The sequence below is a fragment of the Dendropsophus ebraccatus genome, chromosome 13 (assembly GCF_027789765.1).
Source record: "Dendropsophus ebraccatus isolate aDenEbr1 chromosome 13, aDenEbr1.pat, whole genome shotgun sequence".
Lineage (NCBI taxonomy): Eukaryota > Metazoa > Chordata > Amphibia > Anura > Hylidae > Dendropsophus > Dendropsophus ebraccatus.
This window is the reverse complement of record NC_091466.1, coordinates 5,405,499-5,423,006: the sequence shown is the minus strand read 5'-3', so window position 1 is coordinate 5,423,006 and position 17,508 is coordinate 5,405,499. Positions and strand designations below refer to the sequence as shown.

Genomic DNA, 17,508 nt, shown 5'->3' with positions numbered 1-17,508 from the left:
CCCCCCCCCACAGTATCGGCCCCCTCCTCTCCTGACATCCTCTGTGCTGCTGGGGACACTACACCCCTCCCTCCTAGGATCGGCCCCCTCCTCTCCTGACATCCTCTGTGCTGCTGAGGACACTCCCCCCCTCCTAGGATCGGCCCCCTCCTCTCTTGACATCCTCTGTGCTGCTGAGGACACTCCCCCCCTCTTAGGATCGGCCCCCTCCTCTCCTGACATCCTCTGTGCTGCTAAGGACACTACTCCCCCCAGGATCGGCCCCCCTCCTCTCCTGACATCCTCTGTGCTGCTGAGGACACTCCCCCCCTCCTAGGATCGGCCCCCTCCTCTCCTGACATCCTCGGTGCTGCTGAGGACCCTCCCCCCCCTCTTAGGATCGGCCCCCTCCTCTCCTGACATCCTCTGTGCTGCTGAGGACACTACTCCCCCCAGGATCGGCCCCCTCCTCTCCTGACATCCTCTGTGCTGCTGAGGACACTCCCCCCCCTCCTAGGATCGGCCCCCTCCTCTCCTGACATCCTCTGTGCTGCTGAGGACACTCCCCCCCCCCTCCTAGGATCGGCCCCTTCCTCTCCTGACATCCTCCGTGCTGCTGGGGACACTACCCCCCCCCCCCTCCCAGGATCGGCCCCCTCCTCTCCTGACATCCTCTGTGCTGCTGGAGACACTACTCCCCCCTCTCTCCTGACATCCTCTGTGCTGCTGGAGACACTACTCCCCCCCCCTCCTCTCCTGACATCCTCTGTGCTGCTGGGGACACTACTCCCCTCCTCTCCTGACATCCTCTGTGCTGCTGGGGAAACTATTCCCCCCTCCTCCTCTCCTGACATCCTCTGTGCTTCTGTGGACACTACTCCCCCCCCCCTCCTCCTCTCCTGACATCCTCTGTGCTGCTGTGGACACTACTCCCCCCCCCCCCCCTCCTCTCCTGACATCCTCTGTGCTGCTGGGGACACCCCCCAGGATCGCCCCCCCCCCCCTCTCCTGACATCATCTGTGCTGCTGCAGACAATACTTCCCCCCCCGCCCCTCTCCTGACATCCTCTGTGCTGCTGGGGACACTACCCCCCCCCCTCCTCTCCTGACATCCTCTGTGCTACTGGGGACACTACCCCCGCCCCCCCCCCCCCCCCCCACAGTATCGGCCCCCCTCCTCTCCTGACATCCTCTGTGCTGCTGGGGACACTACACCCCTCCCTCCTAGGATTGGCCCCCTCCTCTCCTGACATCCTCTGTGCTGCTGAGGACACTCCCCCCCTCCTAGGATCGGCCCCCTCCTCTCCTGACATCCTCTGTGCTGCTAAGGACACTACTCCCCCCAGGATCGGCCCCCTCCTCTCCTGACATCCTCTGTGCTGCTGAGGACACTCCCCCCCTCCTAGGATTGGCCCCCTCCTCTCCTGACATCCTCTGTGCTGCTGAGGACACTACTCCCCCCAGGATCGGCCCCCTCCTCTCCTGACATCCTCTGTGCTGCTAAGGACACTACTCCCCCCAGGATCGGCCCCCTCCTCTCCTGACATCCTCTGTGCTGCTGAGGACACTCCCCCCCTCCTAGGATCGGCCCCCTTCTCTCCTGACATCCTCTGTGCTGCTGAGGACCCTCCCCCCCTCTTAGGATCGCCCCCTCCTCTCCTGACATCCTCTGTGCTGCTGAGGACACTACTCCCCCCAGGATCGGCCCCCTTCTCTCCTGACATCCTCTGTGCTGCTGAGGACACTCCCCCCCTCCTAGGATCGGCCCCCTCCTCTCCTGACATCCTCTGTGCTGCTGAGGACACTCCCCCCCCCCCCTCCTAGCATCGGCCCCTTCCTCTCCTGACATCCTCCGTGCTGCTGGGGACACTACCCCCCCCCCTCCCAGGATCGGCCCCCTCCTCTCCTGACATCCTCTGTGCTGCTGGGGACTTTCCAATATACCCGGCGTTGTTGTGTGGGGGATGTGCCTGGGGGTAAGCAGTGAAGAGGTTAATGTGCGGCTGCTGCTCTCCATTGCTGACAGTCTCCCCCACAGATGAGCGCTGACTTCCTCCTCAGGCCTCGGCTCCCGCTTTTGTTCCTTGATTATAATTACCCAAGAAATGCCAAGAGCCCAGAAGGAAAACAAAGCCCTGGCCAGGGGTCGCGCCCTCTCCCAGGGTGATGTGTTTGCTTAAAGTTTCCCGAAATATCGAAGGACGCCTCCCCTGCCCGCCGTGCCCGGAATGTAACAACCAGGAAGAGGCGGGACCGAGTACCCCCATCATCTGCTCCCAGGACCCCCATCATCTTATCCCAGGACCCCCATCATCTGCTCCCAGGACCCCCATCATCTGCTCCAGCTATAGACAGGACCCCCATCATCTGCTCCCAGGACCCCCATCACCTGCTCCAGCTACAGACAGGACCCCCATCATCTGCTCCAGCTACAGACAGGACCCCCATCATCTGCTCCAGCTACAGACAGGACCCCCATCATCTGCTCCCAGGACCCCCATCATCTGCTCCAGCTACAGACAGGACCCCCATCATCTGCTCCCAGGACCCCCATCATCTGCTCCCAGGACCCCCATTATCTGCTCCACCTATAGACAGGACCCCCATCATCTGCTCCAGCTATAGACAGGACCCCCATCATCTGCTCCAGCTACAGACAAGACCCCCATCATCTACTCCAGCTACAGACAGGACCCCCATCATCTGCTCCCAGGACCCCCATCATCTGCTCCCAGGACCCCCATTATCTGCTCCACCTATAGACAGGACCCCCATCATCTGCTCCAGCTATAGACAGGACCCCCATCATCTGCTCCCAGGACCCCCATCACCTGCTCCCAGGACCCCCATCACCTGCTCCAGCTACAGACAGGACCCCCATCATCTGCTCCAGCTACAGACAAGACCCCCATCATCTGCTCCAGCTACAGACAGGACCCCCATCATCTGCTCCCAGGACCCCCATTATCTGCTCCACCTATAGACAGGACCCCCATCATCTGCTCCAGCTATAGACAGGACCCCCATCATCTGCTCCAGCTACAGACAGGACCCCCATGATCTGCTCCCAGGACCCCTATCATCTGCTCCAGCTACAGACAGGACCCCCATCATCTGCTCCAGCTACAGACAGGACCCCCATCATCTGCTCCCAGGACCCCCATCATCTGATCCCAGGACCCCGATTATCTGCTCCAGCTACAGACAGGACCCCCATCATCTGCTCCCAGGACCCCCATCATCTGCTCCAGCTACAGACAGGACCCCCATCATCTGCTCCAGCTACAGACAGGACCCCCATCATCTGCTCCCAGGACCCCCATCATCTGCTCCCAGGACCCCCATTATCTGCTCCACCTATAGACAGGACCCCCATCATCTGCTCCCAGGACCCCCATGATCTGCTCCAGCTATAGACAGGACCCCCATCATTTGCTCCCAGGACCCCCATCACCTGCTCCAGCTACAGACAGGACCCCCATCATCTGCTCCAGCTACAGACAAGACCCCCATCATCTGCTCCAGCTACAGACAGGACCCCCATCATCTGCTCCCAGGACCCCCATCATCTGCTCCAGCTACAGACAGGACCCCCATCATCTGCTCCCAGGACCCCTATCATCTGCTCCAGCTATAGACAGGACCCCCATCATCTGCTCCAGCTACAGACAGGACCCCCATCATCTGCTCCAGCTACAGACAGGACCCCCATCATCTGCTCCCAGGACCCACATCATCTGATCCCAGGACCCCGATTATCTGCTCCACCTATAGACAGGACCCCCATGATCTGCTCCCAGGACCCCCATTATCTGCTCCACCTATAGACAGGACCCCCATCATCTGCTCCCAGGACCCCCATTATCTGCTCCACCTATAGACAGTACCCCCATCATCTGCTCCACCTATAGACAGGACCCCCATCATCTGCTCCCAGGACCCCCATCATCTGCTCCACCTATAGACAGGACCCTCATCATCTGCTCCAGCTACAGACAGGACCCCCATCATCTGCTCCAGCTACAGACAGGACCCCCATCATCTGCTCCAGCTACAGACAGGACCCCCATCATCTGCTCCAGCTACAGACAGGACCCCCATCATCTGCTCCCAGGACCCCCATCATCTGCTCCCAGGACCCCCATTATCTGCTCCACCTATAGACAGGACCCCCATCATCTGCTCCCAGGACCCCCATTATCTGCTCCACCTATAGACAGGACCCCCATCATCTGCTCCACCTATAGACAGGACCCCCATCATCTGCTCCCAGGACCCCCATTATCTGCTCCAGCTATAGACAGGACCCCCATCATCTGCTCCAGCTACAGACAGGACCCCCATCATCTGCTCCAGCTACAGACAGGACCCCATCATCTGCTCCCAGGACCCCCCATCATCTGCTCCCAGGACCCCCATTATCTGCTCCACCTATAGACAGGACCCCCATCATCTGCTCCCAGGACCCCCATTATCTGCTCCACCTATAGACAGGACCCCCATCATCTGCTCCACCTATAGACAGGACCCCCATCATCTGCTCCACCTATAGACAGGACCCCCATCATCTGCTCCAGCTACAGACAGGACCCCCATCATCTGCTCCAGCTACAGACAGGACCCCCATCATCTGCTCCAGCTACAGACAGGACCCCCATCATCTGCTCCAGCTACAGACAGGACCCCCATCATCTGCTCCCAGGACCCCCATCATCTGCTCCCAGGACCCCCATCATCTGCTCCCAGGACCCCCATTATCTGCTCCACCTATAGACAGGACCCCCATCATCTGCTCCCAGGACCCCCATCATCTGCTCCAGCTATAGACAGGACCCCCATCATTTGCTCCCAGGACCCCCATCACCTGCTCCAGCTACAGACAGGACCCCCATCATCTGCTCCAGCTACAGACAAGACCCCCATCATCTGCTCCAGCTACAGACAGGACCCCCATCATCTGCTCCCAGGACCCCCATCATCTGCTCCAGCTACAGACAGGACCTCCATGATCTGCTCCCAGGACCCCTATCATCTGCTCCAGCTATAGACAGGACCCCCATCATCTGCTCCAGCTACAGACAGGACCCCCATCATCTGCTCCAGCTACAGACAGGACCCCCATCATCTGCTCCCAGGACCCACATCATCTGATCCCAGGACCCCGATTATCTGCTCCACCTATAGACAGGACCCCCATGATCTGCTCCCAGGACCCCCATCATCTGCTCCACCTATAGACAGGACCCCCATCATCTGCTCCCAGGACCCCCATTATCTGCTCCACCTATAGACAGTACCCCCATCATCTGCTCCACCTATAGACAGTACCCCCATCATCTGCTCCCAGGACCCCCATCATCTGCTCCACCTATAGACAGGACCCTCATCATCTGCTCCAGCTACAGACAGGACCCCCATCATCTGCTCCAGCTACAGACAGGACCCCCATCATCTGCTCCAGCTACAGACAGGACCCCCATCATCTGCTCCAGCTACAGACAGGACCCCCATCATCTGCTCCCAGGACCCCCATCATCTGCTCCCAGGACCCCCATTATCTGCTCCACCTATAGACAGGACCCCCATCATCTGCTCCCATCTGCTCCCAGGACCCCCATTATCTGCTCCACCTATAGACAGTACCCCCATCATCTGCTCCACCTATAGACAGGACCCCCATCATCTGCTCCCCGGACCCCCATCATCTGCTCCAGCTATAGACAGGACCCCCATCATCTGCTCCAGCTACAGACAGGACCCCCATCATCTGCTCCAGCTACAGACAGGACCCCCATCATCTGCTCCCAGGACCCCCATCATCTGCTCCCAGGACCCCCATTATCTGCTCCACCTATAGACAGGACCCCCATCATCTGCTCCCAGGACCCCCATTATCTGCTCCACCTATAGACAGGACCCCCATCATCTGCTCCACCTATAGACAGGACCCCCATCATCTGCTCCCAGGACCCCCATCATCTGCTCCAGCTACAGACAGGACCCCCATCATCTGCTCCAGCTACAGACAGGACCCCCATCATCTGCTCCAGCTACAGACAGGACCCCCATCATCTGCTCCCAGGACCCCCATCATCTGCTCCCAGGACCCCCATTATCTGCTCCACCTATAGACAGGACCCCCATCATCTGCTCCCAGGACCCCCATCATCTGCTCCAGCTATAGACAGGACCCCCATCATTTGCTCCCAGGACCCCCATCACCTGCTCCAGCTACAGACAGGACCCCCATCACCTGCTCCAGCTACAGACAGGACCCCCATCATCTGCTCCAGCTACAGACAGGACCCCCATCATCTGCTCCAGCTACAGACAGGACCCCCCATCATCTGCTCCCAGGACCCCCATCATCTGCTCCAGCTACAGACAGGACCCCCATGATCTGCTCCCAGGACCCCTATCATCTGCTCCAGCTATAGACAGGACCCCCATCATCTGCTCCAGCTACAGACAGGACCCCCATCATCTGCTCCAGCTACAGACAGGACCCCCATCATCTGCTCCCAGGACCCACATCATCTGATCCCAGGACCCCGATTATCTGCTCCACCTATAGACAGGACCCCCATGATCTGCTCCCAGGACCCCCATCATCTGCTCCACCTATAGACAGGACCCCCATCATCTGCTCCCAGGACCCCCATTATCTGCCTCCACCTATAGACAGTACCCCCATCATCTGCTCCACCTATAGACAGTACCCCCATCATCTGCTCCCAGGACCCCCATCATCTGCTCCACCTATAGACAGGACCCTCATCATCTGCTCCAGCTACAGACAGGACCCCCATCATCTGCTCCAGCTACAGACAGGACCCCCATCATCTGCTCCAGCTACAGACAGGACCCCCATCATCTGCTCCCAGGACCCCCATCATCTGCTCCCAGGACCCCCATTATCTGCTCCACCTATAGACAGGACCCCCATCATCTGCTCCCAGGACCCCCATTATCTGCTCCACCTATAGACAGGACCCCCATCATCTGCTCCACCTATAGACAGGACCCCCATCATCTGCTCCCAGGACCCCCATCATCTGCTCCAGCTATAGACAGGACCCCCATCATCTGCTCCCAGGACCCCCATCATCTGCTCCCAGGACCCCCATCATCTGCTCCAGCTATAGACAGGACCCCCATCATCTGCTCCCAGGACCCCCATCATCTGCTCCCAGGACCCCCATCATCTGCTCCAGCTATTGTCAGTTGTCACCCACCTTCTGGGCCTGCGCCGGCTCGGACAGCACCAGTGTGAAGAGCCCCAGGCACACCTCCTCATGCTGACTGGCTCCCTTACACACCTGGAAGAAGAGGAGGAGAAGAGAGTCACGGCTGACACCAGAGAGTAATAGCCTGCACTCACCAATCCCACCAAAACACTCGGCTCCAGAACTTACGTAAGCGTTCAGCGCATCATTGGCCTCTCTCTCCGAGACGCCATTAATCATGGAGGTCACCAGAGCCACGCAGCGTTCCAGCCTCTGCAATACAAAGAGAGAGAGTATATACAGCGGGGTCACACCTGACGGGGTACATGCAGCGGGGTCACACCTGACCGGATACATGCAGCGGGGTCACACCTGACCGGGTACATGCAGCGGGGTCACACCTGATGTATAAAGCCCTGATGTCAGGAGAATAGAGGGGAGACCCCAGCAGTCACCTCACACGGGGGAGACCCCAGCAGTCACCTCACACGGGGGGAGACCCCAGCAGTCACCTCACACGGGGGGAGACCCCAGCAGTCACCTCACACGGGGGGAGACCCCAGCAGTCACCTCACACGGGGGAGACCCCAGCAGTCACCTCACACGGGGGAGACCCCAGCAGTCACCTCACACGGGGGAGACCCCAGCAGTCACCTCACACGGGGGAGACCCCAGCAGTCACCTCACACGGGGGAGACCCCAGCAGTCACCTCACACGGGGGAGACCCCAGCAGTCACCTCACACGGGGGAGACCCCAGCAGTCACCTCACACGGGGGAGACCCCAGCAGTCACCTCACACGGGGGAGACCCCAGCAGTCACCTCACACGGGGGAGACCCCAGCAGTCACAGGTCACATGACCCCTTGTGGAGATGAGTGGGACCCCAGAGGCTGACAGCCCCCGGTACAGATCCAGTACGGAGCGCGGCTCTGTAGGAAGGGGTTACACAGATCTGGGTTACGGCATGGATGGGGCTGACTATATGGCGGAGAGAGCGGCGCTGCCACTAGACGCCATTACACATTCCCTTTTAGCTGAATCCAAGTGTAAAGACTAACAAGTCCTGGGGGTCCCTGAGCGCCGTACAAAGAGACTGACTGATGCTGCACGGGGGCCCGTAACCCCCTCACTGCCACAGCTGTAATACCATATAATACTACAGAGCAGTAATACCATATAATACTACAGAGCAGTAATCCCATATAATACTACAGAGCTGTAATCCCATATAATACTACAGAGCTGTAATCCCATATAATACTACAGAGCAGTAATCCCATATAATACTACAGAGCAGTAATACCATATAATACTACAGAGCTGTAATACCATATAATAATACAGAGCAGTAATCCCATATAATACTACAGAGCAGTAATACCATATAATACTACAGAGCTGTAATACCATATAATAATACAGAGCAGTAATCCCATATAATACTACAGAGCAGTAATCCCATATAATACTACAGAGCTGTAATCCCATATAATACTACAGAGCTGTAATCCCATATAATACTACAGAGCAGTAATCCCATATAATACTACAGAGCAGTAATCCCATATAATAATACAGAGCAGTAATCCCATATAATACTACAGAGCTGTAATCCCATATAATACTACAGAGCTGTAATCCCATATAATACTACAGAGCAGTAATACCATATAATACTACAGAGCTGTAATCCCATATAATACTACAGAGCTGTAATCCCATATAATACTACAGAGCTGTAATCCCATATAATACTACAGAGCTGTAATCCCATATAATACTACAGAGCAGTAATACCATATAATACTACAGAGCAGTAATACCATATAATACTACAGAGCAGTAATACCATATAATACTACAGAGCAGTAATACCATATAATACTACAGAGCTGTAATACCATATAATACTACAGAGCTGTAATACCATATAATACTACAGAGCTGTAATACCATATAATACTACAGAGCTGTAATACCATATAATACTACAGAGCAGTAATACCATATAATACTACAGAGCAGTAATACCATATAATACTACAGAGCAGTAATACCATATAATACTACAGAGCAGTAATACCATATACTACAGAGCTGTAATCCCATATAATACTACAGAGCTGTAATCCCATATAATACTACAGAGCTGTAATCCCATATAATACTACAGAGCTGTAATCCCATATAATACTACAGAGCTGTAATCCCATATAATACTACAGAGCTGTAATCCCATATAATACTAGAGCTGTAATCCCATATAATACTACAGAGCTGTAATACCATATAATACTACAGAGCAGTAATACCATATAATACTACAGAGCAGTAATACCATATAATACTACAGAGCAGTAAATAATACTAGAGCAGTAATACATATATACTACAGAGCAGTAATACCATATAATACTACAGAGCTGTAATCCCATATAATACTACAGAGCTGTAATCCCATATAATACTACAGAGCTGTAATCCCATATAATACTACAGAGCAGTAATCCCATATAATACTACAGAGCAGTAATACCATATAATACTACAGAGCTGTAATCCCATATAATACTACAGAGCAGTAATACCATATAATACTACAGAGCTGTAATCCCATATAATACTACAGAGCTGTAATCCCATATAATACTACAGAGCTGTAATCCCATATAATACTACAGAGCTGTAATCCCATATAATACTACAGAGCTGTAATCCCATATAATACTACAGAGCTGTAATCCCATATAATACTACAGAGCAGTAATACCATATAATACTACAGAGCTGTAATACCATATAATACTACAGAGCTGTAATACCATATAATACTACACACCTGTAATACCATATAATACTACACACCTGTAATACCATATAATACTACAGAGCAGTAATACCATATAATACTACAGAGCTGTAATCCCATATAATACTACAGAGCTGTAATACCATATACTACAGAGCTGTAATACCATATAATACTACAGAGCTGTAATACCATATAATACTACAGAGCTGTAATACCATATAATACTACAGAGCAGTAATACCATATAATACTACAGAGCAGTAATACCATATAATACTACAGAGCAGTAATACCATATAATACTACAGAGCAGTAATACCATATAATACTACAGAGCTGTAATACCATATAATACTACACACCTGTAATACCATATAATACTACACACCTGTAATACCATATAATACTACACACCTGTAATACCATATAATACTACAGAGCAGTAATACCATATAATACTACAGAGCAGTAATACCATATAATACTACACACCTGTAATACCATATAATACTACAGAGCAGTAATACCATATAATACTACAAAGCTGTAATACCATATAAAACTACACACCTGTAATACCATATAATACTACACACCTGTAATACCATATAATACTACAGAGCAGTAATACCATATAATACTACAGAGCTGTAATACTATATAATACTACAGAGCAGTAATACTATATAATACTACAGAGCAGTAATACCAAATACTACAGAGCAGTAATACCATATAATACTACAGAGCAGTAATAGCCTATAATACTACAGAGCTGTAATACCATATAATACTACAGAGCTGTAATCCCATATAATACTACAGAGCAGTAATACCATATAATACTACAGAGCAGTAATACCATATAATACTACAGAGCAGTAATACCATATAATACTACAGAGCTGTAATACCATATAATACTACAGAGCTGTAATACCATATAATACTACAGAGCAGTAATACCATATAATACTACAGAGCTGTAATCCCATATAATACTACAGAGCTGTAATCCCATATAATACTACAGAGCTGTAATCCCATATAATACTACAGAGCAGTAATAGCCTATAATACTACAGAGCTGTAATACCGTATAATACTACACACCTGTAATAGCCTATAATACTACAGAGCTGTAATACCATATAATACTACACACCTGTAATACCATATAATACTACAGAGCAGTAATAGCCTATAATACTACAGAGCTGTAATACCATATAATACTACAGAGCTGTAATACCATATAATACTACAGAGCTGTAATCCCATATAATACTGCAGAGCTGTAATCCCATATAATACTACAGAGCTGTAATCCCATATAATACTACAGAGCTGTAATCCCATATAATACTACAGAGCTGTAATACCATATAATACTACAGAGCTGTAATACCATTTAATACTACAGAGCTGTAATACCATATAATACTACAGAGCAGTAATAGCCTATAATACTACAGAGCAGTAATACCATATAATACTACAGAGCTGTAATCCCATATAATACTACAGAGCTGTAATCCCATATAATACTACAGAGCTGTAATACCATATAATACTACAGAGCAGTAATACCATATAATACTACAGAGCTGTAATACCATATAATACCCATAATAGCATATAATACTACATAGCATATAAAACCCATAATAGCATATATTACAATACCAATAATACCCTAAAGCACCACTGTTCAGGCTGACATAGCAGAGCCGTGTGTGTTCAGTTGTCATAGCAATCAAACCTGAGAAGTCGCTTTGTAATTATCCAATAAAAAACATAAACCAACCAATTATATCATCGTCAGATAATGAGGTCAAGGGTCAACAGCCGTGCCGAGCGTGGGACGTAAAGATGGAGGCGTAATAATAACCTGAGATCAGGGGTCAGATCAATAATACTAAGAAAAAGGAAGGATACCAGAGTCAGCCCCTACAGGGCGAGAAACCTGTCACCTGAGGAACCCAGGGGCCCGTACAGCACCGAGCACATCACACGGCCAAAGACTAACCATGTGACCAAGGGGGGGCGGGGATAGGAGAAGGCAGGGGGAAGCAGCAATCCACAACACGCTGCTCACCCCTCAGAGGAGGAGATCCTGCTCCCCTATATCTCTATAGCACACCCTCAGAGGAGATCCTGCTCCCCTATATCTCTATAGCACACCCTCAGAGGAGGAGATCCTGCTCCCCTATATCTCTATAGCACACCCTCAGAAGAGGAGATCCTGCCCCCCTATATCTCTATAGCACACCCTCAGAAGAGAGGATCCTGCTCCCCTATATCTCTATAGTACACACTCAGAAGAGAGGAGATCCTGCTCCCCTATATCTCTATAGTACACACTCAGAAGAGAGGATCCTGCTCCCCTATATCTCTATAGCACACCCTCAGAAGAGGAGATCCTGCCCCCCTATATCTCTATAGCACATACAGAAGAGAGGATCCTGCTCCCCTATATCTCTATAGTACACCCTCAGAAGAGGAGATCCTGCCCCCCTATATCTCTATAGTACACCCTCAGAAGAGAGGAGATCCTGCTCCCCTATATCTCTATAGTACACCCTCAGAAGAGAGGAGATTCTGCTCCCCTATATCTCTATAGTACACCCTCAGAAGAAAGGATCCTGCTCCCCTATATCTCTATAGCACACCCTCAAAAGAGGAGATCCTTCCCCCCTATATCTCTATAGTACACCCTCAGAAGAGAGGATCCTGCTCCCCTATATCTCTATAGCACACCCTCAGAAGAGAGGATCCTGCTCCCCTATATCTCTATAGCACACCCTCAGAAGAGGAGATCCTGCTCCCCTATATCTCTATAGCACACCCTCAGAAGAGGAGATCCTGCTCCCCTATATCTCTATAGCACACCCTCAGAAGAGAGGATCCTGCTCCCCTATATCTCTATAGTACACCCTCAGGAGAGAGGAGATCCTGCTCCCTTATATCTCTATAGCACACCCTCAGAAGAGAGGATCCTGCTCCCCTATATCTCTATAGCACACCCTCAGGAGAGAGGAGATCCTGCTCCCCTATATCTCTATAGTACACCCTCAGAAGAGGAGATCCTGCTCCCCTATATCTCTTTAGTACACCCTCAGAAGAGAGGATCCTGCTCCCCTATATCTCTATAGCACACCCTCAGAAGAGAGGAGATCCTGCTCCCTTATATCTCTATAGCACACCCTCAGAAGAGAGGAGATCCTGCTCCCTTATATCTCTATAGCACACCCTCAGAAGAGAGGATCCTGCTCCCCTATATCTCTATAGCACACCCTCAGAAGAGGGGAGATCCTGCTCCCCTATATCGCTATAGCACACCCTCAGAAGAGAGGAGATCCTGCTCCCCTATATCTCTATAGCACACCCTCAGAAGAGAGGATCCTGCTCCCCTATATCTCTATAGCACACCCTCAGAAGAGGAGATCCTGCCCCCCTATATCTCTATAGCACACCCTCAGAAGAGGAGATCCTGCCCCCTATATCTCTATAGCACACCCTCAGAGGAGGAGATCCTGCTCCCCTATATCTCTATAGTACACCCTCAAAAGAGGAGATCCTGCCCCCCTATGTCTCTATAGCACACCCTCAGAAGAGAGGAGATCTTGCTCCCCTATATCTCTATAGCACACCCTCAGAAGAGAGGAGATCCTGCTCCCCTATATCTCTATAGTATACCCTCATAAGAAAGGAGACCCTGCCCCCCTATATCTCTATAGCACACCCCCAGAAGAGAGGAGATCCTGCTCCCCTATACCTCTATACCACACCCACAGAGAGGATACTGCTCCCCTATATCTCTATAGCACACCCTCAGGAGAGAGGAGATCCTGCTCCCCTATATCTCTATAGCACACCCTCAAAAGAGGAGATCCTGCTCCCTTATATCTCTATAGCACACACTCAGAAGAGGATCCTGCTCCACTATATCTCTATAGCACACCCTCAGAAGAGAGGAACCTGCTCCCCTATATCTCTATAGCACACTCTCAGGAGATAGGAGATCCTGCTCCCCTATATCTCTATAGCACACCCTCAGGAGAGAGGAGATCCTGCTCCCCTATATCTCTATAGCACACCATCAAAAGAGAAGAACCTGCTCCCCTATATCTCTATAGCACACCCTCAGAAGAGGAGATCCTGTCCCCCTATATCTCTATAGTACACCCTCAGAAGAGAGGATCCTGCTCCCCTATATCTCTATAGCACACCCTCAGAAGAGAGGAGATCCTGCCCCCTATATCTCTATAGCACACCCTCAGAAAAGAGGAGATCCTGCTCCCCTATATCTCTATAGCACACCCTCATGAGAGAGGAGATCCTGCTCCCCTATATCTCTATAGTACACCCTCAGAAGAGAGGAGATCCTGCTCCCCTATATCTCTATAGTACACCCTCAGAAGAGAGGAGATCCTGCTCCCCTATATCTCTATAGCACACCCTCATAAGAGAGGAGACCCTGCTCCCCTATATCTCTATAGCACACCCTCAGAAGAGAGGAGATCCTGCTCCCCTATATCTCTATAGTACACCCTCAGAAGAGAGGAGATCCTGCTCCCCTATATCTCTATAGCACACCCTCAGAAGAGAGGATCCTGCTCCCCTATATCTCTATAGCACACCCTCAGGAGAGAGGAGATCCTGTTCCCCTATATCTCTATAGCACACCCTCAGAAGAGGAAATCCTACTCCCCTATATCTCTATAGCACACCCTCAGGAGAGAGGATCCTGCTCCCCTATATCTCTATAGCACACCCTCAGAAGAGAGGAGATCCTGCTGCCCTATATCTCTATACCACACCCACAGAGAGGATACTGCTCCCCTATATCTCTATAGCACACCCTCAGCAGAGAGGATACTGCTCACCTCACCTCTGCCTTTAAATTTCTACAACCAGCTGTAACCTGATCCCTCAGTAAGGTCGTCTGGTCTGATCTTGGCAGCTTCTCAGACTAAGGGTACTAATACACGGAACGATAATCGGCCGCATCGGCCTAATTCAGCCGATTATCGTTCCGTGTAATAAATACAACGATCAGCCGATGACAACGATCATCGGCTGATCGTTGATATAGGCTTGGACCTATTTTTGTCGGGCGTCGACCGTGCTCGGGTGGCGACTAACGATATACACTACCCATCCACGCTCCAGGGCTGCTGCTGCCGTCTTCTACTCCCCAGGTCCAGCGTGCTCTAGCTTCAGAGTGGCCTGTCAGCTGACAGGCCGCCTGGCCAATCACAGGCCGCGGCGGTCCCGGCCTGTGATTGGCTGAGTGGCCTGTCAGCTGACTTAAGAGCGCGCGGGACCCGGGGAGAAGAAGACGGCAGCAGCAGCCCTGGAGCGTGGATGGGTAGTGTATGTAGTTATGCAAGGGCTGCAAGGACATCGGTAACGATTATCGGGCCCAGTAAACGAGTGCTGATCTAGCAGATCGCTGCTCGTTTACTGGTATTATCGGGCCCCCATCGGCCTGTGTAATACCACCCTAAGGGTCCTATTACACAGAGCGATTTTTAATGATTAACGACTAACGGTAAACGATTTCAAACGAGACTGTTTATCGTTAACCTGAAATGGTTCACCATATTACACAGAACAATGGTCGTTAGATACAATGGTTATTGCGATCGTTACTATGATCGTTTATTCCTTCTGATCCCAGGAAAACAATGGACAATGTGCAATTACACTGAGCGATTAGTGAACGAACGTGGAATTACAGCGAACGATTAAGCATAATTTTAGGTTCAGAACTAAATCAACGATCAACAACATATGAACGATTTTTCGATCGTTGCCTGCAATTACACAGAACGGTATAACGATTTTTCATACGATAACCGTCCTGTGTAATAGGGCCCTAAGGCTCCATTCACACGGGGTAAAACTGGCAGAATTGTCGGCCGCCTCGGTGACGTACTGGTAGTCTATGGGATCCTGTCATGTCGGTAGGGAAAGGTTACAGTTTCTTAGTGACTTATACCAATGATGACAGTGCTGCCCCCTACAGGAGAAGCGCTCGGGCGACACATCCCGCCATCACTGCCATCACTGACCCCAACCCCTCCAACACGAACCACAACTCCCAGCATGCCCCAACAACATCTCACACTATTACAGTAACACTCCCCAATGGATGCAACTTTTACCATGATGGGAGTTGTAGTTGTGCTAAACACTGTCCTATAGGAGAAATAAGTCATGGCTCCGCATCTATATACTGCTGGCGTAAAGATGGAGGCACAGTGACGGGGAAGGGGGGGAGGCAGGCACATGTGTGGCCCCCGGATATCTCAGAGTATAATAGAGATAAGAGGGGTACAGCAGGTACATGTGTGGCCCCCGGATATCTCATAGAGTATAATAGAGATAAGAGGGGTACAGCAGGTACATGTGTGGCCCCCAGATATCTCAGGGACCCCTCCCCGGCCCCATAGAGTATAATAGAGATAAGAGGGGTACAGCAGGTACACCGTGGCCCCCGGATATCTCAGGGACCCCTCCCAGGCCCCATAGAGTATAATAGAGATAAGAGGGGTACAGCAGGTACATGTGTGGCCCCCGGATATCTCAGGGACCCCTCCCCGGCCCCATAGAGTATAATAGAGATAAGAGGGGTACAGCAGGTACACCGTGGCCCCCGGATATCTCAGGGACCCCTCCCCGGCCCACGTTACCTCCTCCAGCTCGTCTTTGGCGTCCAGGCTGGTGGAGATCAGCAGCTTGCCTTTGGATTTCTGCTCCATTTTGGGGGGTCTCTCGGTGTGCTATAAATATGGGGGCGCTCACCAGGATCTGATAACTTACACGCAGCAATACATTGATCTATGAGGGAAATGTGGGGGGCCTCAGCAGGTTGGGGGCCACACAACACTTTGGGGGCTGTATAAACCTTAGGCTGAGCTTTGGGGGTCACATACACAATGGGGGACCCCGGGCATTAGTGGGGAGTCATGACTACAATGGGGGTCCCCACAGGCTGTGAGAAGGGAGGGGCACCCCAGGCTCTGACTATTGGGGTACCCCAGGCTCAGCAGCAGGGGCAAGAGACAGGATGGGGTACCCCAGACTATGTATCTGTGAGGAGTCAGGTGACGGACTAAGGGGCTGCCTAAGGTGAGTATCAGGGGCTCTCTGTGCAGGCACTGGGGATCACTATGCGCCCCCCGTTAAAGGGCAGTACCGGGAGCTATCACCACCGCTCCTAGCACACACAGGAAGCCATCCCGGACCCAACAACCAACCACCGGAAGTCTCCGCCCTCTCCCGGGCCGCTGGCCAATCACCGCGCTGAAAGTGGTATGATTGACAGAATATTAACCCGCCCCCTCTCCTGACGTTTCCCGCATTAGGCCTACTCTCACAGGAACTTGACCACACCACGTGATCAAAGAGAGGAAGCCGGTCGGACATGTTTATTGAGGGCGAGTTGCCAGTGGTTAAGCAGATTTCTGCCGGTTACGTT

At 51.5% G+C, this 17,508-nt stretch overlaps 1 protein-coding gene across 2 annotated transcripts in view; it reads right to left on the bottom strand.

The window, feature by feature from the left end:
- The window catches only part of INTS3 (integrator complex subunit 3), a 67,736-nt gene extending 50,442 nt beyond the window's left edge, over nt 1-17,294 (bottom strand). For both annotated transcript variants that reach the window (XM_069950054.1, XM_069950055.1), the window contains exons 1-3: nt 16,721-17,294; nt 7,395-7,478; nt 7,215-7,298 (exon numbers count right to left, since the gene is read on the bottom strand). In XM_069950054.1, coding sequence (XP_069806155.1) covers nt 7,215-7,298; nt 7,395-7,478; nt 16,721-16,789 — 237 coding nt within the window. In that variant the 5' untranslated portion in view covers nt 16,790-17,294. The remainder of the gene's footprint in view (nt 1-7,214; nt 7,299-7,394; nt 7,479-16,720) is intronic.
- Nucleotides 17,295-17,508: the final 214 nt, after the last annotated feature.